The sequence below is a fragment of the Cynocephalus volans genome, chromosome 3, assembly GCF_027409185.1.
Source record: "Cynocephalus volans isolate mCynVol1 chromosome 3, mCynVol1.pri, whole genome shotgun sequence".
Classification (NCBI taxonomy): domain Eukaryota; kingdom Metazoa; phylum Chordata; class Mammalia; order Dermoptera; family Cynocephalidae; genus Cynocephalus; species Cynocephalus volans.
In genome coordinates, this window is record NC_084462.1 from 15,623,568 (window position 1) to 15,650,389 (window position 26,822).

At 47.5% G+C, this 26,822-nt stretch overlaps 1 protein-coding gene across 1 annotated transcript in view; it reads right to left on the minus strand.

Moving 5' to 3' along the window:
* Positions 1-26,822, minus strand: part of PRKAR1B (protein kinase cAMP-dependent type I regulatory subunit beta) — a 153,038-nt gene that overhangs the window by 42,746 nt on the left and 83,470 nt on the right. The window contains exons 4-5 of the mRNA XM_063091434.1: positions 5,991-6,052; positions 5,620-5,666 (exon numbers count right to left, since the gene is read on the minus strand). Coding sequence (XP_062947504.1) covers positions 5,620-5,666; positions 5,991-6,052 — 109 coding nt within the window. The remainder of the gene's footprint in view (positions 1-5,619; positions 5,667-5,990; positions 6,053-26,822) is intronic.

The following is a 26,822-nucleotide window of genomic DNA, read 5'->3' on the forward strand; positions in this document are numbered from 1 at the left end:
CATGGGACGGGATCGCCACTCCCAGAGGTGCTCTGCTCCCAGGGGGACAGCAAGCTGCCCCGGAGCGGTAGCCTCACTCCCCATCTCTGAAGGCTCTTCTCCCAGACACTTTGTGTGAAACAAGAGGGAAGCCCAGGAACCCTGAAGCCAGCAAGGGCAATGTGAAGCTTGGGGTGGGGCACGCAAAGGAGGGACCCAAAAATAACAAAGGACTGAAACAATCGGGAGGAATCGGGCCTCAAACAGGGCTTGAAATGGAACTACATTCCCGAGCCCATAAAATCGGCAGCTGAGTGTCCTTTTAAGTAGAAATGCTATGTTCCACGAATAAAATAAATTGGAAGATATTTTTATACTTAGAAAAATGGATTATAGCTCTTGGCAACACACGCTCTGCAGCAGGCACTTTCGGAGTCTCTCTGGAAAACCGTAATTTAAACTGAACCTGGTGCTTTTGGCATTCAATCACCTGGTCATCCCCTTGGGGCACCACGGGTCAGAGGGCAGTGTCCACCCTGCAGAAGGAGAGGAGCTCAGGATGCCTACGCTCGAGCCCCACCTGTTTAAAGGGCCAGGGCGGGGACTTAAAGAGGGAGGCAGCCTACTGCAGCGCTTCAGGAATTTTACTGGGTGTAGAAATGCCAGTGGTGATGGTCTCCTCTCTCTTTCCCCCACCCCCAACAGTGTCACTCTTGCCTTAAAGTGTCATCCTCAGAAACCTATACAGGCCTGGGCAGCCCTAGCCCTGCAGCCCTGTGCCCTGGGTATGTCGATTTCACCGCCTTGGGGAAGGCAGTTTACAGAAACGAGCAAGTAAAATGCAGCCCTCGGGCTCACAGGAGTGGGGCTGGGCTGCTGCAGCTCCACCCCCAGGAGCAGTAATAACAGTAATTATTATAATATATATCCCCATAACTTACCCGGCTACCCAACATGCCATTTTTTCATTCCAGATTCCTTACTGAGCATCTTTTGATTCCCTTAAATGTGGCCTTCACCCACACTGCCCCTGCGTGTTTACCCTGCACACAAAGTGCCTCCCACATCACAGGAGAGCTCCCCCCACGCGGCTCCTGTACCCGGCCCCGCCCAGCCCCGCGGGGCACTCCCTGCTGCCCACCCCTGTCCCAGCTGGAAAATCTGATGAGATTGATGAAGGTGCTTGGCATTCACGCACAGACGCCATGGGGCAGCAATGGCCTGGCGCGCCCATTCACAGATGGCCCCATAAGTCACAGCCTTGTCCCATCGGGGGCCCCGACTGTCCCAAATTCAAGGCTGTAGCCAGGAAGTGGGCGTCCGCCCACAGTGCCCAGACATCCTGGCTCTACAAGCTGGGGTCCAGCAAGGGCCTTAAAGCTGCCTTTGTACCTGACCGCTGAGGCTGGGAGGGGGTACGGATGGGGAACGGGGGGAGGTCTGCATCTGCCAAGACAATATATTTGGGGAACTCCAGTTACGTGAAGGTGACCTCACTTTTTCCCTTCACAAAATTGCCTCCACATGTCCCAGGCCTGGCAGGAGGCCAGTCGCACACTGCATCGCAAGGCAGCAGGGATGGGTACTTGGCTGAAAGAAGGCTGGGAAATGTCCCCTCAACTCAGGCTTCAGCCCTGACCCCATCCCAGTGGTGCCCCAGGCTTGGGCGCTGGGACAGTCCCTTGAGGGACTGGGGAGATCCTGTTGAGTTGAGCCACGGGGTTTGAGAAAACTCAGTCCCTGCTTTGAAAGGTTCACGGACAAAGGCCAGGGCCAGCCACCTTCCAAGTCACATTTTACATACAAGGGAGTTACAGATCCAGGGTGCTGGGTCAGTGGGGCAAGAGGATATAGCACTTTACAGTTTGCAACCAGAGTGCCATCCAGCTGGAATAGTGGAGAGGAGGAGGAAGCGAGGTGAGTCTGGGAGGACGTGACGGTGGTGAGGGATTCTGCAAGGATGTGGAGCAGCCGTGCTCAGATGCTGAGCCAGGGCAGCACTCCTCCCTGCTCCTGCAGCCTGGCCCAGGTAGGGCTCCCACAGCAGCTCAGCCCTGAGGCCGACTTATGTGAAACTTCCTGGTGGCCGAGTGTGATGAGCTTGGGCTCCCTGCCTCTCCCACCCTGTTACCCCTCCTTGGTGCCTTCCCACCTTCAGAAGTACTCACAGAGACTGCCGGGCACTGAGCTGGGACGGGAAGGGTGGCCACAGGCATTTGGGATTAGGACAAGCTTGGGGTGTGGACGGAGGGCTTTTCCTCTGAGCAGTGGAGATGGCTCTTGGTGGGACCCGTGGAGGAAGCATGCGACAGGTGTGGGGTCTGCGAGTAGGGTGGCCAGGAGGTGGTATACAAGTTAATGGGGAAGAATAAAGTGGGCAGAGGCGCCGCATCGACAGACCTCCACCTCCCCTGTGCCAGGACTGCCCATAGCGCGCCACGAGAACTCTCATCTCATCTCCTGGCTGTCTGCGAGCTCTTGTGTCAATTCTTCTGAGCAACACAGAAATGGCATGGCTTGGAAACATAAAGAACTAGGCCAAACTAACCCAGCCAGCTAAGGAAGGACAGAGCCTGAGCCTGAGTCTGATGTCCATACGGTATTTTGACTCATCTACTGTCTTCTTTTAGACATAGGTTAGGAAGAACATCTCCCCAGACCCCAATGATGGGCTCCTCAGGCTCCATGAAAGAACTTTGGGGGAAGGGTCTGCTATTTCCCACACCTGTTCATTGAGGAGAACCAAGGAATGTACGATTCAAATTCCCTGGGGTCGTCTCAATTCCTCATTTCTGCTCCAAGCTCTGATGACACAAACTGGTGTTTTGAAGATGTCTTTGGAATTGAATTGGGAGATCCGTATGACTTCAGTGAACACAGTAGAGGCAGGAACATCCAGTGGCGAGGAAAAGCCCGAGCCAGGACCTGGACCTAGATGGGGCTCCTAGTCTAGCTGGGGGAGGGTCTGGTCCCCGGTCATCTGCTGAGATCAGTATGTATGAAAGCTGGGTATGGCTCTACCTAGATAGGGAGGAGCAGGGCCTGGTGGGGTCTTACAGGATGCATAGGAGCTTGCAAGGCACAGGAGGAATAAGAATAGAGGGGACAAGAGGGACATTCATTTGCTAACTTCCTGCTCACTGTCCATTTCCCCATTAAACTACCACCACCCAGACCCCACCTTCAGAGCAGAGGCAGGTTGTCCCTTCATAAGTATTCTCTTAGGGCCTGGCAAGTGCCTGACCCACAGCAGGTGCTCAATAAGCATCTGTGGAGGAGAAAACAGGGAAGAATTTCCAGTATAGTGATCGTTTGGGGGCGGAGAGTATGAAGCAGAAAAGTAGTCATGAATAGTATAAGATTAGGCGCTGGCTGGGAAAACCATGGATCCAAACTAAGAATGAGTCTATCCCACACTTCCCCAGGGGCCGTCTCTGCCCTCAGCATCACTTGAGCTGGGCAAGCTGGAGTGACGCGTTCTTTTCAGGGATCATCCCTGCCCTGTCCGCTGGAGGCTGAGCCCAAGTCCTGGCCCCACTCCACCGCCAGGCCTGGCTATACAGACGCTAGCACAACAGAGCTATCTCCTAGGACGGACCCTAGGCCTGGCGACAGTGCTCAGCTGGGACACTGGCCGCAACCTCCTCTGTCTTCTCTATTTCCTGGGATGAGTTTTTTTTAAACCCAAAGCAGTGCCAGCAGGAGATGACTGTGTGGCCTGGCAGTAGAGCCCAGGGTCAGGACCGCCAGCCCCACCTCCTAACCTTCCTCCTCCACACACTTCCTCTGTGGTGTCAGCAGCTCCCAGGGCCTTTAGCTCCTGCCTCAGTTTCCTTCTTCGGGGAGAAAGGAGACCCTCTTCCCCCCCGACACAAAGGCTGCCCCAGAGGCCTGGTCTAGGGGCCCAAGCCCATCAGTTTCAGGTCAGGATGAGTGCACCAGGACAAAGAGAAACCCCAGATTCTTTCCCTGCCCGAGCTAGCTGGGACCTCAAGGCGACTCAGTGCATGCCCGTCGCAGGAAGATTGAACATGAGTCATTTCCTGTGCTACCAGCTCCGGAAGCAGAGTGGGCCTGCTCGGGTTCCCAGAAACACAGTGGCCAGGGTGGGTGCGGACGGACCGCTGGGGAAACAGATGAGTAAATGCCCTCCCCCAAAATAGCCTGGACTGGACAGAGGCACAGGGGCCAGAGGCCAAGCCCTGAAATAGCTGGCCCTGGGGCAGCCAGGGGTGATGTCACCTGAACAGCAGCCAGCAGAGCCACCATGAGAGCCAAGGGCAGGTGGTGGCACAATTTGCGGTGAAGGGGGAGGGTGTGGCTACTGCATCAACTGTCCCTGTGCTGGTGTTCCAGGCCCAGAGGAATTTTGGGAGCCAGCCTGGGAAATGGCAGGCATCTGGGGCCTCATGGACTCTGAAATGCCTGGGACAGACTCAGTCTCTGTCCTCAGGGAGCTTCCAGAATGTCATGGAGACAGGCCTTAAGGAAATGGTCACATGAAAAAGTGCATAATCATAAACTGAACCAAGTCCTATGAAGAAAGCAGGCACAGCACTACAGAGAAAAGGATGGGAAGGGGGATGTGTCTGCAGATACCCAAGCCAAGGATGTGACATTTAAGTGGAAACCCAAATGAGAATCAGGAGCTAACAGTGATGACACTGAGGGGAGCAGAGGGTTCCGAGCAGAGGAGGAGGCACATGAAAAGACCCTGGAGCAGCCAAGCTCCAGGTGGGGTCCAGGAACCAGAAGACGATGGCATCACTCTGGCCCCTCCCTGTGGATCACATTGGAGGACTCAGGCCTGATTCAGAAAAACAAACCCACTGCGGGTTTTAGCCAGAGATAAGCACCATCAGCTCTGTGGACAGCAGGGCCAGGACCCCAGCAAGGGGACTCCCACAGCATTTCAAGCCAAAGAACTCAGAGGCTCAGACTGGAGGTGGCCAAGGAGGTGGAAGGAGCCAGATGCACTGGGGAGCCACGGGGCCAAGGGTGATGCCCGATGTCCTGTTCCAGCCCAGCCGTGGGGCCTGAGGTGCGGTCTCCTGAGAAGGAGACACTACTCCTTCTAGAACAGCTTTGTAGAAGTGTGGTTCCTTTACTCTTGAGACAGGTGGAAGCAGGAGAGGACAGTGCCCTGACAAAGCAAGAGAAAGCTGGCACCAAAGGCAGTAGTTGATCCGTTATAAAGTCAGTACCTTTGGGGTCTATAAACAGGTAAACCCCCCCGCCACACACTTTACAAAATGTCAACACCCAGTGCAGTTGAGTAAGAGTAGCGTGTCCGTGGGCTGCTGGTCTGGAGGCAGCGTTAAGTCAAACAGAACAACCACGTGCAGGAGCCTGGCAAGCTCAGCCCGGGCGTGCGGGAAACGGGCAGCAGTAAAACAACCGCAGCTGCTGCTGGCACCTGCTGGCACCGGCTCTTCTCTCAAACTGTGCTTTGAATACTTTGATATGATCTTTCAAATGAAATGTATTACATATCTGGATTAAAACATCAGAAATTTATCATTCAGAAAGAAGTGTTTTCAGACCAGAGCTTGTCAGTGACCTGGTGCCATGCAGGGTGTGTTGTCTTCAAACCAGAGTGGAAAGAGGCACTATTTTCCAAAAACAGTAAGCAATACTCACATCTACTTCTCCTTGATCGATTACATAGAAATTGTCTCCTTCATTGCCTATAACAAAAGAAAAAAGACAATGGATGTGTAAAGCAAAGCACGTCAAAACTCATGAGTTACAGTGTTTTTGTTTTTCTTGCAAATAGCTTTTTGCAACATTGTGTTATAGACTGTTGCCAAGCAACACCCTGAGTCCCACCAAATTTTTTTTTTAAATGACGAGAATGTTACAGAAACACATTGGGTTAAACATACTGTTCTTAAGTTTCATTGTTGAATTTTCTCAAGGATAGACAATGAGAGTTTTATTTTAATATATATTTTTCAAGTGCATCATCCTTTTTTCCCCTGTTGGATTTGCTCAGAGAAGATAGAACATACCTTGCTGTATAACTGTCTCCCCAGCAATGTGAGTGACAGGGAACATGGCGTCAAAGATGTCACTGAAAAACAAACACAGCAAATGAGGCCTGCGGATGACACCGAGCAGTTTAAACCCTGGTTTCCTTAACTTGACACTTAAAAACTTGAGTTGTACACTCAGTAACTCACAGTCTTGTTTAAATCACTTCACAGTCACCAGGGAAAATGAGAAAATCCATGTAAGTTAAAAGAAGAAAATAAAAATCCTTCAGAACCCCACTGTCCAGAGTTAACCACTACAAGTCCTGCCATACAAACTTCCAGACTCATTTCTGCACATAGACAGGGTTTGCTCTTTTGGTCTTTACAAAAATGGGATCACACTATACATACTGTTTTGGACACCACTGAATAAAACAAGTTATAACTGATTGCAAACATTTCTCATGTCGGTGAGTACAATTCTACTAGAAAATAACAATCAATTTATTGATATGTTCTGCATTTTCTTCTTTTTCTGTCAGGGAAAACACTTGCAGTTGAAAGGGATTCCTGGGATTCTTGGTGCAGAAATGAGATGCCAGTTCAGAGCCTCTAAGTGGAAAACACAGATCTTTCATGACAAACTGACTCTACAAGCCACCGAAGCCAGTGAGGTTGACACACAGGGTCTGCCAGCTGGGCAGCCTGGCCATTCAGTTTTCTAAATTTGGATGTGAAATGGACCATGCAAACAGAATGACAAGAGGAGTGAGGAGACAGCTCACCCCCAAGCCAATGGAGGCACTCTGGAAAAGTGGAAGCACCCGTGGGCAGCCCCATCTTTGCACTGTTCCTGGACCCCCATCTCGCCAGGACTGTAACCAGGACGCGGTGTCAGAGACATCAGCGTCACACTCCTGAGATGCAATCACTACCTGCGGAGACAGTGCCCACCCACAGGTGCTTGGCTCACGAAAGAGAAGCCGTGAAACCAACGCAGCATTGAAGAAAATGCCACAAACCCCCAGGTAGGATGAGCACACCGTGCACGTGGAAGGGTAGCTTCCTTCCTGCCCTGTTTAATAGGGAGGTTCTGGGAAACCTCTGCCAGACTGGTGAAGTTCAGGCGAGCCTCAGAGGAACTCAAAGGACTTGCTGACCCCCAGGGTGGGTGAGCCACCTGGGAAAAGAATGCAAAACCAAAGACCCAGACAGGCCTGTTTCCACGGTCCAGAACATATAAATAAGTAATTCTTAAAATAGTGGTTTTCTATTTAAGAAATGCTTCTTTTGAGTTCTAGTTCCCAACTTCACTAACAATTCAGTTTCCTGTTTCCTGCCTTCTCTCTCGGTCAGAGGGCAGCACCCCGAGAGAAGTCAGTGGGTGGCAGGGGCTGTGGGGAAACCTGCAGAGACCCCTCCCCCACTCCTCCCACCCAGGCCATGAGGGTCTGGACCAGCTGCCCCCAGGCCCAGCCCCAGGCACCTGGTCCCCTGGCCGGGATGTTTCTTGGCCACAGCATCCCCAGGGGAGCATCTTCAGGAGCCATCCTGGCACTGTTTTTTAAACTGCATTCTTCAAAACCACAAAATAAGGGCTCACAAAATGAACAGATCTTTAAGAAATGATTTTACAATTCCTCCCTCTTTTCTCTTAAATTTCAACTCATAATGGTAAAATGTTTTTCAAAATGCTATAAATAGACATGGTATACCCACAACCACCCTGCCTGGACAGATGTTAACATGTTACCATGTTTGCTTCAGATGGCTCTTTTCTGGAAAGCTATCAGCTCCAGCCCTCCCAGCCCCAGGGGTGTAGAATGAAGCTGCTCTCTGTCCCCCAAGCCATTCTGCATTGTTACTTCACACGTGTGCAACCATGAACATGGTCCATTATTATTTGGTGTCTTTATTATTTACATAAAGGTACCCTTTCACAACTCTATTCTCCCTCTTGACATGTTTTCTGAAATGCATCTGGGTGAAAACACAAATCTGGTGAGCTTCCTTAACTGCTGCCTGGCGTTCTCTGGTTCATTCATCCATTCCTGCCCAGAAGGACATTTAGGATACTTCCATGTTTTTGCAATCATTAACTGGGCCATGAAGGATATCACAGAACCCCCCAAAAGAGGGGAGCAGATAAATACTATTGCATCCCTCATTAATATGGGGCTCACGTGCCACTTGTGGGCTTCTACTTGGGCTTGAGCAAAGGTGGAGGGTCAGCTGAAACCTTTTCTGGGAGATTTAGATCCCCAAACTGGGTGGTTCAGTCCTTGGTGTCAATCAAAGCAGACTGTTCCCCACGTCTAGGTGCGTCTGCCCTGCTGGGCTCTGGCCGTGTTTGGAGCAGCAGCTCCTCTGAGCACCTGTAAAATGACCCTTGGTGGGCTTCTCCATCAACCTCAACTCCCCAGGTGCGTGGCCGGCAGAGAGGTGACCCGGAGGATGGAAGAGACAAAGAATCCCACCTCTGTGAACAGCAAAGCCTGGAAAGCCCAGCCTCATTCACCAAAAAAGGCCTGGGAGGCCCATTTTCCTTCGGAAGAAACTTTAATTCCCCGATGCCCCTCAGCTCGTAACTGCCAAAGGCTTGAACACAGACTGGAGGAAACACACTCACGCACTCTGGTCAGCCCTGTCCACTCCCCCACTGAACAGCTCGCCTTTCTCTTCCATCTTCTGCATCCTTTCGAACAAAGCCCAGTCCCTTCCTCTCTCTTAGCACTTAATGGAATTAAAAGGCACTGGCTTCTTCTGTCTGTAAAAAGAAAACAGTTTTCTATTCTAATCCAGAAGTCACCGCTGGAGGGTTTAACTGAAGCTGCTGGCACAGATCTTAAATAGCCTCACATTTGCATCCCCCTGCCTCCAGCCCACCGTCAACAAACACTGGCTTAGCACTTATGCATTAGGGACTGTGCTAGGTTCTGGGGACACAGAAAGCCCCCCAGCACTCAGGCCAGGTGAGAGAAACAAAAACATGAACACATTACAGCCGTCACTTCCTGTGGGGGCTGAGGGCTGGGGCCTTTGTCCATCTCTTGCTCCATCCTCACCCATCCCCTGTGAGGTCAGAACCGCAGTTGACTTCGTTTTCCAGATAAGGGAACTAGAGACACTAAGTAACTTTGCCCAAGATCAAACAGCTAGGAAGAGGTGATGTCAGCGTGCAAATTCCTATCCCATCCATCTGCATTAAACTCAGACTCCTAATCACGGCTCTCCACGACGGCCCGGGCTTCGCATAGGGTGCAGAGATCTGTGTGTCTCCTCCAAGCGGAGCACAGCATCTCCCTCCCTTTCTGCCTACCTCTCTCTGTCTTCCTCTCTCTCTCTCTCTCTCTCTCTCTCTCTGTCTCTCTCTCTGTCTCTCTGTTTCTCTCTCCCTCTGTGCCCTGGCTGGCCTCTAAGCTGGGTGTTGGAGACCTGAGTATTTGTGGGTACCCCCAGCTCTCTTCAGGCAAACACCCAGAAAGGAGTCCCAGACAGCAGGGCCAAGGCTGGCTGATGGTGCTGGCTCAGGATGGTTTCCAGGGAACTGACCATCTGGGGTCTCAGCTCCCACCTGGCCCATGGCTCAGAGATCACTAGCCCTTTGGAAGTCCTCACCCCACCCACTCCTCACCCTGGTGCCTCTCCCTCCTCAGAGCCTCAGTTCTTGTGCTCCTCATCCTGCTGGTGAAGGCTCCTCACTTCCTCCCTCTCAGCTGCCTGGGAGTTCTGAGGACGGAGACCACACACTCACTGCAGTGTGCTTGCTGCACGGTGCCTGGCCCATCTAACCACCAGCAGGTCCTCAGTACAATATGGATGGAGGGTGGATGGACAGGTGGATGGATGGGTGGGCGAGTGGGTGGAAGGAGAGAAGGAAGGAGGAAGCGAGGAAGGAAAGACAGATGGACAGAAAGAAGGAAGGGAAGAAGAAAAAACAGATGGCTGGGTGGATAGATTGAAGGATGGCACAGCCTTTCTAGGGGTATTTGCAGCAAGTGACAACTGCGGTTCACGTGCCCACTCTTTGCACCATCAGTTCCACATCTAGGCACATAACGAAATTATTAGACAAATATGAAAAGATTAATGCATAATGGTACCACCGAAGTACTGTTTACATTAGACCAAAAAAAAAAAAAAGTACGATAGAGGATTTGTTAAATAAATCACAGAATTTCTAAATAACATTATGTAGTCATTAAAAATAGTGACATAGACACATATGACAAGAAAGGAGGATGTTCACAATGTTACCAGTGAGAAGAAGTGGTTGATAAAACAGTACAATTTGAAAAAAATAAACGAATAACCTAGAGACGAAATACCATAATACTAACAGCAACTGTCAGGGTGGAAAAAGGATGTGGGTTGAGTCATTTTAATGCAGCTTTTGTTCCCTTTTTGTTTGATTATTTGTATTTACTTGCATTTTTTATTATCAACTTATACATCTGTGTAATTTTTTTTTTAAATGAGGCAGTTCATCTTTGGGGAAAATGCCATATCCACCCTTAAAGGCAGAGTTGAGGCTCTTAACATTTTTAAAGCATCCAAAAAAGGCAAAATCTAGACTTGAAAATGTTAAAGCATGCTTTTCCAAGTGTGGTGCTGACTCCAAAGCCATAACGCATAAAGATGCATCAGAGACAGAAACCGACAGCTTTATTCACAGCCAGACACACTTTCTAAAGCACCAAACAGATGCGCCAAAATGTACCTCCAAAAATTACATATGCTAAACCTTGTTGCCTCTCATCAAAACAGCTGAATGTGAGCACTTTGGAAAAACATTTTGATCTCTAAAAGATTAAATATGCTCCAATACGTGCAGGAAGGGGCCCAGGCTCACCCAGTGTGGGGCCCCACTGCCCGGCGTGGCACACCAAGAGTAAAACAGCCACGATCAAGTCTGTCTGGAAAACACCATCCCCTTCTCAGAAATGCCATTTCCTTCCTCCGACAGCTACCAGCTTCTCGGGCCACAGCAAGTGCAGGTTACAACTCGCACGCACAGGAGTCCTCACGTGAGAATGTGTTTCTAGAAGAACCCCCCTCCCCCAGCCTTCAATGACCTTCCCCCAAACCCTGAGACAAGGATGCCCCCCAAGTGCAGATGTGAGTGTTATGAGGTCTCCTAAGGGGTGGGCAGGAAGGTGGCGACCAAGTGGACAGGGAACGCCTGAAGATGTGTCCTCACGCGCAGGGAACGTGACTATGAGGTCCAGGTTGGCATGGGGGGTGGGCTGAGCATATGGTGGGGTGGGGGGAACCACATCTGGACAGGCCAGATTCCTGTTAACTGTGTGCCCTCCACTCCAGCCCAGGATAAAAAGACATGGGGCTCAGTATCCATGGAGATCCACAGAAAGCCTCTGTCTGCTCTGTTCAACTCCAGTCAGTCAGGACTGTCTATAATAAAATATACAACAATATGTATAATATGGTGTGATACAATATGACATGGAATCAAACCACCTTAACAGACAGCTCCAAGACAGTGGAAATTCGTGTGGGCCTTTTGAGAAAAATCCCTGCTTCCAGAAGCAATTCTCTATTAAAATATTAGTAGCCAATCTGAGTCCCCAGGCCATGCCAAAAACACTCCACCCAAGAGGAAACCTCATTAACATTGTCTCATTTGAACTTCACAACAATTTAGGGCCCCATTATGGTTCCCACTTCACAGATGAGGAAATCGAGGCTCAGAAGGCTAGTGAGTGTGCAGGCATTGGGTCCAGAGTCTGTGATCTGACCACCACTGAGAGCCCCCAGAGACCCAATTCCTGCCTCAAAGAATGAACAAGCAGAACATGCTGTATGGGGGTCTCGGCCCCTCTCTGGGCAGAAAGGGTGTGGCATGGCCCTACCCCATGCCCTGGGTCCACACTGAGGGTCTGGCTCTGCCCTCCCCCTCCCCCTACCATTGTTGGGAGCCTCTGACAAGGTCTCTCAGGAGATGCTCTCAGGGCCCAGGAAGATCAGATGCTGTCCAGACAAAACTCCATCCATACGGATCATTGTATATGAGAATGAGGGTGTGTGCAGGGGTGAGGGTGGGAGGAGATAGGACCAGGCCCAGGAACCCAGCCCACAGACCCCTCACCTGCACCCTGGACCTTTCATTTGGCATGAAGCCAGAGCACTCCCACTAGATCCCCCCCCCCACTAGATCCCTGCTGGGCCACACAGCAGCAGACCCCACTGTTCACAACAAAACCACAGACTGTGTATCTGGCCAGACCTGTGTTTTATGGGACACCCCCTCCCAGCATCTTTTCTCAAACCTCAGGTGCAAATATGTACCCCTCAGCTCATGACCTGTTCTTGTTTTATTTATACATTTATTCCCCTCCTCCCCACTTCCTTCCCCTGACCACAGGCAATTGCTCAAAGATGTTTGAGATATCTCCTTTTGTTTGTATGCTTTCTCTCAAAACATGGAATTTTGAGCTGTTAGCATTTACCTAAAAGTGGCATTACGCTGCAGATTTCATCGAGTACAATGTATCTTAAATCTGTGCACATCACTGTGATACATCTGGGCTGTAGCTTTGAGCTACTGTTTTGTTTTCATTTGTACTTCCCTGATCTCTAATCTATGAGCTCCTCTTCCTCAGGGGCTTGTGGGCTGGTTGGGTTTTCGCTTCTGTAAATTTCCTGTTCATATCTTTTGCCTATCTAGATACTGGGGTTGATATCTTTTTTTCTTGTTGATTTGCAGGAATTCCTTCGCATGTTTTAGATATTGGTTGCTTGATAGTTTTAGATATTGTAAGTATCTTCTTGCAATCAGTTATCTGTTAACTTTTCATGATATCCTTAATTAAGACATCTTCCATTTAATGTAAACTCTTTTTTGCTCTGTGGTTTGTGCTTTGTGGCTTTTAATTAGGAAAGTACTTCCCCACAACCAAGTAATGAAATCCTCTCTGACATTTCTGTTGTTAGTTGGCTTGGGCTGACATAATAAAGTACCATAGACTGGGCAGCTTAAAGAAAAGACATTTATTTCTCACAGTTCTGGAGGCTGGAAGTCCAAGATCAAGGTGCTGGCAGATTTGTCCTGGTGAGGGCTCTCCTGGCTTGCTGACAGTTGCCTTCTCTCTGTGTCCTTATATAGTGGAGAAAAAGCTCTAGTGCCTTCATCCCCTTATAAGGGCACTAATCCCATCAAGGGGCCCCACCCTCATGACCTCATTTAACCCTGATAACCTCCCAAAAGTCCCACCTCCTAATACCATCACACTGGGGGTTAGGGCTTCAACATATGAATGGGGGGGGGCACGTTTTGGTCCATAGCAATTACCTTCTGCTACATCATTTTCACTTTCATTTTTAGGTCTTTAGACAATCCCATGGGGGCTCCAGTTTTGTCTTTCCCCAGACAGCCAATTTCACCAACAATATCTACTAATCAGTTCATCCTTCTTTTTTTTTTTTTTTTGTCTTTTTCGTGACCGGCACTCAGCCAGCGAGTGCACCGGCCATTCCTATATAGGATCCAAACCCGCGGCAGGAGCCTCGCCGCGCTCCCAGCGCCGCATTCTCCCGAGTGCGCCACGAGCTCAGCCCAAGTTCATCCTTCTATTACAGTATAACATACTACATGCCAGGAAATACCCATAGTGTTGTTATGGGTTGAAATGTGCCCCCCCCAATCCGTATATTGGAGTCCTAACCCCCAGGACCTCAGAATGTGACCTTATTTGGAAATAGGGTCATTGTAGATGTAACTAGTAAAGGTGAGGTCATACTGAGGCAGGGTGAGCACCTAATTCAACATGACTGGTGTCCTCATAAAAAGGGAAATTTGGACACAGACACAAACAGGGAGACACACGTATGGGAAGACGACGTGAAGAGACATAGGGAGAAGACAGCCTCCTACAAGCCAAGGAGAGAGGCAGGGAACAGATCCTCCCCATTAGCCCTCAAGGGGAATCAACCAGGCAAACCATGATCTTGGACTTCCAGCCTTCAGAACCATGAGCCAATAAATATCAATTGTTAAAGCCACCAAGTTGGTGGTATTTTTTCATGGCAGCTTTAGGAAACTGATACAGTGTTTTACATATAGTTGCTCATTTAATTCTCACAACAACCTTGTGACATTTACTATCATTATTCCCATTATCCCCATTTATCAGTGGGAGGAGGACTGAGCACAGAGAGGTTAAGGAACTTGCTCAAGGTCACACAGACAGTAAGTGGTAGCACTAGGAGTCACAACCAGGTGACCTGGTTCCAGAGTCCTTACTCCTGACCACTGCACCAAACTGCCTCTTGCATCTATTAAATATTAAGTGCCACATGTAACCATGTCTCCTCTCAGCTCTCTATCCTGTGCCGTTGTTCTGTCATCTCTGTCTGCACCACTCCATTTATTACCACAGCCTCCTCATGGGCCTCCACTTTTGGTAGGGTAAATCCCTCTTCTTAGTTTTTCTTTTTCAAAGATGACTTAGCTATTTGCAAACTTTGCTCTTTTTGTTGACTGTTTAGAATGTGTCTACTGCCTCACAATCCAGCTGCAGTTTTATTTGTTTATTTTTTTAATTTTTATTGAATCAAAATTGATTATACATATTTTGGTGGTTCAACATTAAGATATGTTGATAAAATCAATATTACTAGCATATATATTGTTACAAATCATAATTATTCTTTATACCCCTTGTCTAATCTCTCCCCCTCCCCCTCCCCCCTCTAATTACCCTAGATTTCTTCTCTCCTTCTGAAAGTATAATGGTTACTCTGTTGATTCGTTGCCTAGATGATCTGTCCAATGCTGAAAGGTGTGATCAGGTCCCCCAGTATTGTCATAGAACAGATACTTCTTCTGTCACTTTGAAATGGGCTTTGTGGAGAGAGACATCCTCTTTTCTTTGGTCTCTGCTGGTGACTCTCCTTGTGTCAATGCTCTCCAGTGGCTGGTGGACCGTCTGCATGGTGGTTGTGGCATCTAGCTGCTTTCACAGAAGCCACGGTTATTGTGGTGGCTGTAGTAGGCCACCCACATGGAGGTGATGTTTTTGGCATGCTCCTTTGTGCTGGCAATGTGCCTGGTTGTGGGGAGTGTCTGGTCCCCGGCTCCATATCTCTGGTCCCTGGGTGGGCCCTGAGGCACTGGCGCTCTGTGCCTGGTTGTGGGAGGGAGGTCCAGTCCCCTACTCCATGCCTTGGGTCCCCAGGCAGGCCCCAAGGTGCTGGCACAGTGTGCCTGGTTGTGGGGGGGGGTCCGGTCCCCTTATCCATGCCTTGGGTCCCCAGGTGGGCCCCGAGGCACTGCTGCAGTGTGCCTGGTTGTAGGAGGGGGGTCTAGTCCTCTTCTCCATGCCTCAGGTCCCCGAGCTGTCCCCAAGGCACTGGTGCAGCTGCAGTTTTAATTGGGATTGCTCTGAATGTATAGATTAATTTGAGGGTGAAATGACATCATTAAATTGAGTCATTCCATTCAAGAATATAGACCACCTCTCCATTTGTTCAGATGGTGTTTTATGTTCTCTACAGTGGTTTAAAACTTTCTCCTTAGAGAAAAGTGGTTGGTACCGGCTGCCCCCACTTCACTCAATTCTTCCAACCAGCTTGCCCCTCAGTCTTCTTTTCATTTCTTTCTTTTTTTGGTAGCTGGCCGGTACAGGGATCCAAACCCTTGACCTTGGTGTTATTAACACTGTGCTCTGACAAACTGAACTAACTGGCCAGCCCTGAGAGGGTTTTAATATATTGACTGTGATGGGAAGGAATCTATATTTTTTAATTAATTAATTTTTTAATGGACAAATAAAAATCATATATATATATATATGGATTCCTTGGGCTTCTGAATACTGATTTCTAAAAATTAAGCTTACATCAACCCTGCTGAAAATTCATAATAATTTTGAGTTTTTTTGTTGATTCTATGTTGGTTTATATAAAGATGATCCTATTTGTCTTCTTTCTTCCCTTCCAATTCTTACTCCTCTTACTTATTTTTCTTCCCTTATAGCAATTCCAGGACCCCAAAACAAGGTTAAATCATTATAACAATTTTAGACAACCTTATCTTGGTCTCTCCCTTAAAGAGTGTGTAACCAAAGTTCTTCCATTATGGATGTTTGTTCCGTGTTGGGTATATATGACTTTTACTAAATTAAGAAATTTCCCTTCTATTTTTAGCTAAGAATTTTTATAATAAATAGTTGAGCTTTAGCAAATTCTTTTTCAACATCTACATGATATATCTTACAATATTTCTCTACAATCTATTAATGTGGTGATTTACATGGATAGAGTATTCTGAGGTTGAACCATCCTTGAATTCTGGATAAGCCCTACTTGAGCTGATGTATGGTTTTGTTTTGTTTTTTGGGGTTTTTTTTTTTAAAGCACACTGTTGGGTTTGTCTAGCTATTTAGGATTTTTGCATCTACATTCATAATAAAATGAGCCTACAGTTTTCTTTGCTTGTATTGTTCTTTTAAGCTTTGGGATCAAGAATATTCTGGCCTCACACAGTGAGCTAGCAGCTTTCTCTTTTCTGGAGCAACTTGTAAAAGTATGAATAGACAATTTACTGAAGTTTGACAGAGCTCTCCAGTAAAACCATCAGGAGCTAGGCCACTTTGGGAGGGAAGGTCTTTGGTTACCATTTCAATTTACTTAGTGTTCATTGATCTCTTCAGGTTTTCTACTTGTTCATGTGCCAATGTTGGTGCCATTTTCAAAGTTAACTCCCAACATTTAAAAATTGAGAGAGTTCATAAAAATCCAAATTTTTGGCTTCTCTTTGGGAAAGAAAAAATATCTGGCCTTCATTCTCAAAAAGCAAAAATTCAGCCCACTCCCCATCCTGGAAAGAGCACAACACTCTCCAGTCTGCCACAATCCCCACAGGCCACACATCACCCACTTAATTCCTGACTCCCCCAGGCTTCTAGGTTTGCAACCCTTGCTGAAGGAACTGCTGCTCAGTGAGGAGTGACAACTGTTTATATAGGATTCCATCACAAGTGGGTGGGTCATCTTGTGACAAGTACTTCCTTGATGGCACCCCATTATATCTGGTACAACTCCTGAGCTTGCCTGGAGGGACCCAGAGGACTGAGTCCCCAAGGGATTAACCCATCTGTCAAATAGGTACAGTAAGATGCCTGCCCTCATAGCATTGCTGGGAAGATAAGCTGAGATAATAATGCCTCTGAAGCACTTAGCAAAATAATGAGCACTCACCATCAGCAGCTATTATAATTATTTCTGCTAGTTCTAAACCCTGAGGAGCCCCTTCTCCCAACCCTGCTAAAATGCTCAAACACATCTCAGGATCCCCCAGGAATGGTGCAAAAAGAGCACTTTATGCCTTGATCTCAGTAAGTCTCATGAGTGAATTATGGCTCTTTTATACTTTTTTATTGGCTTACATTACTAATATATTGTGGAACTGCAGCTGGAGGTGGCCTGACAGGTAACACCCCCTACCCCCATCCCTGCCAAGAAATCTGCTAAAGCAAACAGGTTCAGCTGGTTCTCAGGTGGCATGTTAGGGGTGGGGGAGTGGTGGAAAGGGGGGGGGATGCCCAGGAGCCAATCGAAACAGCATCTCAGACCTGAACACCCGACCCTGACCCCTACAGAGGCTGGGGAATGAGGAGGATATGTGCCCTACAGGGACCTCCCACCCCCCACCCCCACTTCAACAATCCACATTTCTGCATTTTAGAAGTGTCCCCTTGAGGTTAAAAAAAAAAGTTTTTGTGACTTTTAAACAAAAGCAGCATGACATTGACCACAGAGATTAACATGCCAGGACCACCGCCAGTAATCAAGAAAGCAAACTGACAGCACTTCCAACATTTCTATGTCTATTTTTTAAAACTTTTATTTAGAAAAATTTTAAACCTTTATAAGGTTGGGTGGGGGGTGTCAGTGCCAGGACACGTGTTTATACCCCAGCTGATGATGTCAGAGAGCAGAACATAAGCCAGCACATATGCACCAACAGGACATCTGCAAAAAAGTGTACATATGTGTATTGACAGGGAACAGAAGGGAATTACGAGTGCCGAAAACAGAACATTTAAAAAAAAACAAAAAAGACTCAATGAACGCAGAAAACTTGCTCAAGTGCATATTAATGTGTTTTTCTGACTACAAAATGATGCTATAAAAGGGAAAAAGTGCAACTAACATATAGTCTCAAGTCTCCTTTAGAAATAGTTCTGAAAGACTGAAATGTGTTACCCTTGCCTGGGAAGAATCTCTCTCCATTGCTGATTTGCACTTTTAGGCCAACGTTATTCAGAGAACGGAAGCAGCCAAGATCCTTGGGCAGAACTTTGGAGTGCTGGGCACAGTGGCATTGTTTTGTTTCATGCTGGCTGTCTCGGCTGAAGTGACAGAGGGCCCCTATCTGCCATGAACTCAGTGCCCCAGACACAGTGTCCCGGTTTGTGTTTAGGCTTTTCCACTGTTTGGGTGAAAACTTGCTCCATTTCTCGGTTGACTACAAGTTTCCAAATAATTCTCTCTAAACAGCAATAACTCAGTCGTAGCCGTTTACTGTAGAAGGAAGCAAGGCTGCCTGTTCTGGGCTGCAGCATCAGTAGCACAATGTTTATGAACCCTCCAGAGTCTCTGCCAGGTGGGACCTGGCACCATCTTGCCTGTGGGTTTAGTTCCTCGATCATGAAGTCCTAGCATTGGAGAGAGAAACACACAGATGCTCAGGGTTCAGGGTAAAGAATGTATCCATAGGGTCCCAGGAGGTGGGTACAAGTGAGTGTCCATCTACTCTTTAGATCTAGGGAAAGGGGTGGAGGATTAGAAAGTCCTCCTGTATATTCTTGGATGAATATACAAGAATCACCGTCCACACCTCTGGCCATGATGCCCAGCCTGGACGTTCGTGCCATCCCCAGATGCCCAGGCCAACCCTGAGATTCTGAATCAGAGTCTACTCTGCAGAGATACCAGCACCTGTAGGTTTACATTAAAGAAAGTGAACTTTTCTCTTAAAAATATACATGTGCTTTGAACCAGCTGTTTCTTCCCCCAGCATTTCCTCTGTAGAAACAAATTTAAATATATATAAGATGTGGCTACCAGGCTATTTATCACAGTGCTGCTCGTAGTTATAGAAATTTGAACTACCCAATAATTGGGGACTGGTTAATTAAATTACAGAATGGAATACAAGGTGGTATCATAAAATAGTGCTGCAGAAACACATCTACGTAGATTGAATGATGTTCGTTACAGGTCTATTAAATTAAAAATGGGTTACACAGTATAATAGTCTGTTTCTGTTGCTTATAACCGAATACGTGAAACTAGGTAGTTTATAAAGAAATAAAAATTATTCATTATAGTTTCAGAGGCTGGAAGTCCACAGTCCAGGGAACCTGTCTAGTGAGGGCCTTGTTGGTGGGCGGTGACGCTCCCCAGCAATGCAGGCTATCACATGGTGAGAACGGCAAGAGCAAGAGATAAACTCCTCACTTTCTCACTTGCACGTGAGCTTACTCTATTACTCCATTACTCGAGTGAATAAAATCTCCATGAATAAATCAACCCATTCACAAGGGCATAATCCTCATAGTCTAATCACCTCTTCAAGGCTCCGCCTTTCACTTACCATAATAAGATTTCCCACCCTCTGTTACGGTACAGATTAAGTTCCAATACATGACACTTTGGGGGACATATTTACCCAAAACACAAGGCAAAATCTGATGAATTGCAAGGAGAAATAGACGATGCATGATTATAGTTGAAGACTTCAACCCCCTCTACCAGTTATTGATAGATTCAGCAGGCAGAAAATCAGTAAGGACACGGGAGAGCTAAACGGCACCATCAATTAACTGGATCCATTGACATTTATAGGGTGTCTCACCACACAACTGCAGATATACACATTCTTCCCTAGCTTACATGAAATATTCCCCAAGATGGACCACATCCTAGGCTATAAAATACACCTGAACAAACATAAAAGGACACAAATTATACAATGTATGCTCTCTCACCACAATGGAATTAAACTAGAAGTCGGGCAACAGAAAGACAGCCAGGAAATCTCAAAATATTTGGAGATGAAACAACACACTTCTAAATAACACAGGTCCGAGACGAAGACTCAAGAGAAACTGAAAAGTATTTTGAACTACATGAAAATGAGAATACGACTTATCAAAATTTGTGTTTTGCAGCAAAAGCAGGGCTTAGAGGGAAATCTATAGCATTGAACGCATATAATAGAAAAATAATCTAAAAATCAATAAACTAATCTTTCACCTTGGGAAACTACAATAAGAAGAGCAAATTAAATCCAAAGCAACCAAAAGAAAAGAAATAATAAAAATGAGAGCAGAAATCAATGAAATTAAAAATAGGATATTAATAGAAAAAAATAGGTGAAATTGAAGCTAGTTCTTCGAAAAGATGAATAAAAATCTATAAGCCTCTAACCAGGCTACGCAAAAAAAAAAGAGAGAGAAGACACAAATTCCTAAAATCAAAAATGAAAGAGAGGACATTGGTACAGATCCCATGAACATTAAAAGGATAATAAAGGAATATTATGAAGAACTCTATACCCACACATTTGATAACTTAGATATAATGAACAATTCCTTGAAACACATAATCTACCAAAATTCACACAAGAAGAAATAGACAATCTGAATAGGCCTATATTTTAAAAACTGAATCAATAATTATCAACCTTCCAAAGCCTTAAATGCACATTGCTAAGTGAAAGTAGCAAGTCTGAAAAGGCTACATATTGTGTGATTCCAATTACATGATAATCTAGAAAAGGCAAAACTACAGAGACAGTAAAAAGATCAGTGATTGCCAGTGGTTGGGGAGGAGTGAGGGAGGGATGAATAGGTGGCGCATGGAGGATTTTGACAGCAGTGAAACTATTATTTTATGTGATGATGTAATGGCAGACACATGCCATTATACATTTGTCAAAACCCATAGAATTACAACACGGAGTGAACCCTAATGTAAACTATGGTCTTCAGTTAATAATGTATCAACCTTGGTTCATCAGTTGTAACAATGTCCCACACTAATGCAAAATCGCGACAACAAGGGAAATCGTGGGGGGAGGGGTTACATGGGAACTCTACTTTCTGCACAGTTTTTCTGTAAATCTAAAACTGCTCTAAAAAATAAAGTCTAAATTTAAAAAGAGGGCTACAAAACAGTACGTGTAGTATAATAAAGAGTTTTCTAAATAAACATATAGCTGTAGTAGATAGAACGCTATACGCCATGGTGTGGTCAGCAGTGGGAATCGGAGAGGTATGTGGGAATCATGAGTGTGTTTTATATTGTTTCTTGCCCACGGGAATAGAATGAATGATGTATACTCTGATTTTTCTTGTAATTAGCATGTATTGCTTTTGTAATCAGAAAAAAAAAAATCTAATCTTAAAAATAAAAAGTGAACTTTCTAATCAACACTTGCAGAGGGGATCGGTAGGAGCTGGGGGAACTGGTGTCTATTAAGAGTTCATGAAGGGTTTTGGAGGACATTACGTCTCATCTGGAACTTCTACAGCACCCCTGTTTTACAGATGAGGAAACCGAGGGTGAGCCTAAGTGATGATTCACCCAAGACCCAACACGTGAATGACAGAGCCAGGTTTGGACCTATGTTTGGACCCAGATTGTCAGGCTGCAAAGGCCAACTCCACCCTGTGCACTACACGCCCCACCCCCCACCATCCATCAGGAGAGTAAGACCGAACATCCCACTGCCTGGGGCATCCCCAGAACTGAAGCCTGGCTCTAGGGAGGAAGAACCTTCCTAAAGAGGGGTACCAACGTCCTCCAAGGCAGGGCAGGAGCTCGAGGAGCTGCTCTTTCGAGAGCCCCACCCCACATGGTGCCGTGGGAGGAGGGGAAACAAGGCACACGCCATCCCTGCCTTGTGAAGTCAACAGCAAAACCAGAGCAAATGCCTTTACAGCTATCATTCATTCACTCAACAAACACACTGTGGTCAGAGCAAGGGTAGAAAACCACCTCCCTTCCTCACCTCCCAGCAGAGACCATGCAAAAGGGACCAATGTCACTTCATGAACAGCGACCAGCAGCAACACAGCTTCCTCGGCCCTAGGCTGGGCAGCCAGGACTCCCCAGAAGCAACAAATGGTTTTTACCATTTGGTCCACCGGAGACAGCGATGGGCACTGAAGGCGCCTGATTAAGCATCAGCGTCCCACACACTGGAACCAAGCTCAGAGCTGGAAACCTCATCAGAACCTCTGTGCATGGAGAGACTCAAAAACAAGTAGGTGGAGCCAAGGGGAGAAAGCCCCCACACGGCAGGACAGCTGGCAAGGTGGGAGGCCACCAGCAATTGAATTCAGCAGGGGTCACCTCCAAAGGCCTCTCTCCTGAAACTCGGATTTAGGATCCTTCGGGGATTTTACTCCTGGAAGAGGAAAAGAGACCCAGCTGTCTGCTGTCAAACCAGGCTTGGTGGAAGGAAAGGCAAAGGCAGGTGGGGGTGGTCGGTCAGTCAGACAACGCCCCTCACTCAGACCTGCGCAAGCCAGACGGCTGGAAGACCTCTGTTGAAGTCAGACCTGGGTCAGTCTGGCGTCTCCACCAGCGAACTGACGACCGAGGGCAAAGCACATCCACACTCTGGGCCTCAATTCCTCGGGTAGAAAATGAGGCGATCTCATCTGACTGGGGCAGAGGTTTGCAGAGCCCGAAGTCCTTGTCCTTTTTGCCCACCTGACCAATTCTCATCCTCACCTTCTCCAAGAAGTCCTCCAGGATTCCCCACCCCACCCCAAATCAGGCTCATGGACCCCTTGCTCATGTGGCTAATCCAAGATGGGCACAATGTCTTGAAAGCCCATCATTACAGTGTGGGTGTGACCTCAGTGTTACAGCCAACAGTGAAAGGCCTCCCTTTCCAAGAGCCCCCTGTGCAGGCCACCTCCAAGGTCAGGGTAGATGACAAGGGATTCTGGAAGCATTCCCAGCCCTGGCCGCTTTCTCCCTTTGTCATCATTTGCCAGGACAGGGAATGTTTTCCAGAGTAAAAGCACCTTGCTTATTTTAAACCCAGCAGGCTCCTGGTACGATCACAAGATCCAGGCAGCTGGTGCTACTACAACCATCAGGCCCCGGCTCCAAGTGCCTAGGCTGGGAAAATGCAGCAGTAGCGTCTGCAGCATCCCTGGGAACATCCCCACCCCAGGGCTCCATAGGCTGGGACATGTGTGTTTTCTTTCCACAGCTGCTAAACCCATCAGCAGCTTCCAGCACTGCTTCAAAGCACCAGGCCCAGGCTTGGCAGTGGAGAAGAGCAGGAGGAGCGAGTGCATCCACTGCAGACAGGGTGCTTCCAAGGTGCCAAGGGGGCCAGAGGGGGCCTGAGGGGTCTGGCAGGGGCCAGGCCAAGTGAAGGTGACTGTGGCTCCCAGCAGGTGAGCAGCTGAGAAGCACCAGCTCAGCAACCCCAGTCTGAGGGGTAAGAAACCCCAATCAGGTGGTCTTCCTGTGAAAAGTGGCCCAGTTGGGGAGCTGGAAAAGAGAAACAGTGCGCTGGTGGGAGGCGGGCATGGGCTTCATGATCTGCCCGAGGTCCTGGCAGGGGATGCCCAGTTAGTGTGCATTTGAGGTCCATGGACACCTGAGGACCTCACCTGGGGACCTCACCGACAATACCACTGCCACTGCCATTGCAGGCAAACATGGCAAACTCAAATTCACTTGGCTTTGTTATTATTTTAATTTGATCTGAACTTTTATCCATAGTGAAAATGGATAGCTTCTAAAAAGCTGGATATGTGAGGCTGGCCTCAGGAGAACCAGATGCCCCACCCCACCCCCGCCGCCTCACAGCCAAGGCTGAGTAGGGCCACCACACTCTTAGAGCTGGAGTTGTCTTCAGGACTATAGAGACAGACAGGGATTGCAAACTTGCCAACTCAGCCACCCACGGGCCCAGACAGGTTGGGGGAGGGAGAGGAGTGCACACTCCTGTCTGTAGGAAGCACCACTGCCCATGTGGAATGAGGGCCATGGCAGGGTAACATTTTGCTTTTCAAAAGAAGATGGAAATCAGAAGTTTCCCTGCTGTCTCCTGGTTTTCACGTAATGGTAATGGCTGATTCCAATAGATTTTTTTTTTTTTTTTTTTGACTGGTAAGGGGATCGCAACCCTAGGCCTGGTGTCGTCTACACCACGCTTAGCCAGTGAGCGCACCAGCCATCCCTATATAGGATCCGAATCCGTGGCCTCGGTGCTACCAGCCATACTCTCCCAAGTGAGCCACGGGGCCGGCCCTCCAATAGATTTTTAACAGCACTTGGTCAGATGAGAATGGGCTGTGATTCTGGCCACATACACATGACAGCCCACCTCTGCCACAATGTACACCTTACCGATAAGGAATCTGAGGCCCAGAGAGGGGGGTCACTGACCCAAAGGCACCCAGCACCTGAAAAGGGTCATCTCCAAAAGGAAAAATGCAGAAGCCCATCACTTTGGCCAGCATCTGCAAACACCAGGACTGACGCTGAACCCATGGCCCTTCAAGGTCGGGGTGCATGACATCACCTGCATGCCCAGGACCGAGGGACAGCCAAACTCGCTGTTCCAAGAACTCCAGGGAATCCTATTCAACCATTAAAAGAATGGGGAAGCTCCTTAGGTCCTGATTTGGAGCAATCTCCAAGAGAAACTGTGAAGTGAAAAAAGCAATTAGTGGAACAGAGCGTAGCGTGTTCTCAGGAATATCTGTGCACATGCCTGAGCAGAATATCTTGGAAGGATCCTTGTGCGCACACGGTAGTGGTGCCTCTGGGAGGGAACAGGTGCTGGGTTGGGGTCTGTTTATGCTTTCCTATCACGTTCGTATATACCATGTGTATCTGTTGCCTAATTAAAAATTATTACTTTTAAACAATTTTAAATTCTGCCAGACACCCACGTAGCACTACTCCTGCAAAAAGTCATTGCTCTTCTTAACTTCAAGAGACTGTTTAGAGACCACCCACCTAACTGTAGTGAGCACCACCAACTTTGCACAGAGACCTGGCTTTGAGACAAATCCTCTTGCTGTCATCTGGCCCCTCAGCTGCGCCGCCCTGCCCCCCCAGCTCCATTGACCAGCCAGCTCCACCTTGGGGAGACTCTTCTCACTGCCCTCCGGCTCAGGTCCAAGGCAGCCACCTGTGTCTGACCGCCAGCAGAGCCGCCAGCCCTTCCACTCCATTGGCTCATGGCTCCGACTTTCTGAGGAGCAATTCTTATCTGTGGGGCTTAGGGGATTTCCCGTGTTTACAGAGCACATTAGGTCAAGCTGCCTCGGTTTATGAATGGTTCCAGGCTTTCAGGACATGACAGAGCTTTCTTTCTGCTGTGAGAATTCATTACACTGCCCCATATTTGTTTTTCCCCTTTGAGGCAAGGCAAAGGGCATGGGTGAATTCATACCGGTTCGTTCTCACATAGACATGCCAGAGCAGAGTTCTTTGCCTGATTTTCCTGAGCTCTCTGGCACAGCCAACCACACCTTGATACAAACTCGAAGGCAATTAGGAGGATTCCATGAGCTGCACCTGCAATGGGCCTGGGACTTTAGAGAGCTCTGTGCTATGGAGCGCAGCCATGGGCAGATCCCAAATGAGAGCCTCCAAAAAGCCTGTACGCATCAGCCATCCTGAGCTTTGGGGACACAGCACAGTGACCGGCTCAGAAGAAGATACCTGGTCCCAGTCCTGCTCTGATGCCCACCTGCTGGATGAACTTGGGCAAGCCTCAGTTTCCTCCTCTATCAAATAAGCAGACAGAAGCCACACTCGCTGGGTTGTAGTGAGCCTCAACTAGGCTAAGTCATGTTATACCAAGTGAATTCATTATCTACTCCCACTTCCACCACTCTGACTCTGGAATCTGCTCAAAAACCCATCATGCTGTCAAAAACCCTCCTACAGATATCTCTACAAACTGCTAAGATGTGATCTCCAGGACATGACGTTAAATGAAAAAAATCAAGGTGGAGAAAAGTATGTAGACTATGCTAGTGTCTATCTCAGATAGGTAGGAAGGGATATAAGTCGGTTGTACAGGAGGCGGGGTACAGGAATAAAGCAAGACTTCTTTGAATATACCTGGGTTTATACAGCTGACTTTGGAACCATGTTATTATTTTATATAATTACAAAAACAAAATTTAGATTTAAAAAGTAATACTTTTTGAAAGTAAAAAGTAACAAATGAATTTAAATGTGTATCTAACTGACAGCATAACTTCATAGACAGGAACTATGCACAGTGGCTGTTAAAACACAGTAATCCTAAGGATGAAGTTAGCTGGGGAAAAAATCTTAAACTGTTTTCAGTAATCATATCACTGGTGGTAGGTGGCAGTAATGGTTAGCCTAAGATGAGGTGTGTGTGTCAAGGGATAAAGCCAAAATTTCTGTTGATGATGTCACTTAGAGCTGAGATTTTCAGCATAAGAGAAAAAAGATAAACATATAAAAATAACCAGGTCATGTTAAAACAAAACAAAACAATAAACCCTGTAGCCCTGAATTTGAACTGAAGTACCAATATGAACACATAATGTATTTCATCTTTTTTAAAAAAATTCCTAGTCCTGTCTGCAGAAAATACCTAGAAACAGTGGCAAATCTGGGACCCAGAATATGGTCTCTAAATGCAATTTCCCACTAAGAGAAACCAGGACTCCTTGGAGTAAAACTAATTCCTAGGTTTGGGGCAGAAAATCTGCTGGTGGGACGCAGGGCATCCTGAAGAGAATCCCACCAGCCAAAGATGAAACAATTTGAGCATCGATCAGCTAATAGATGACCCCTGCCTGTGCTTTTGGATCA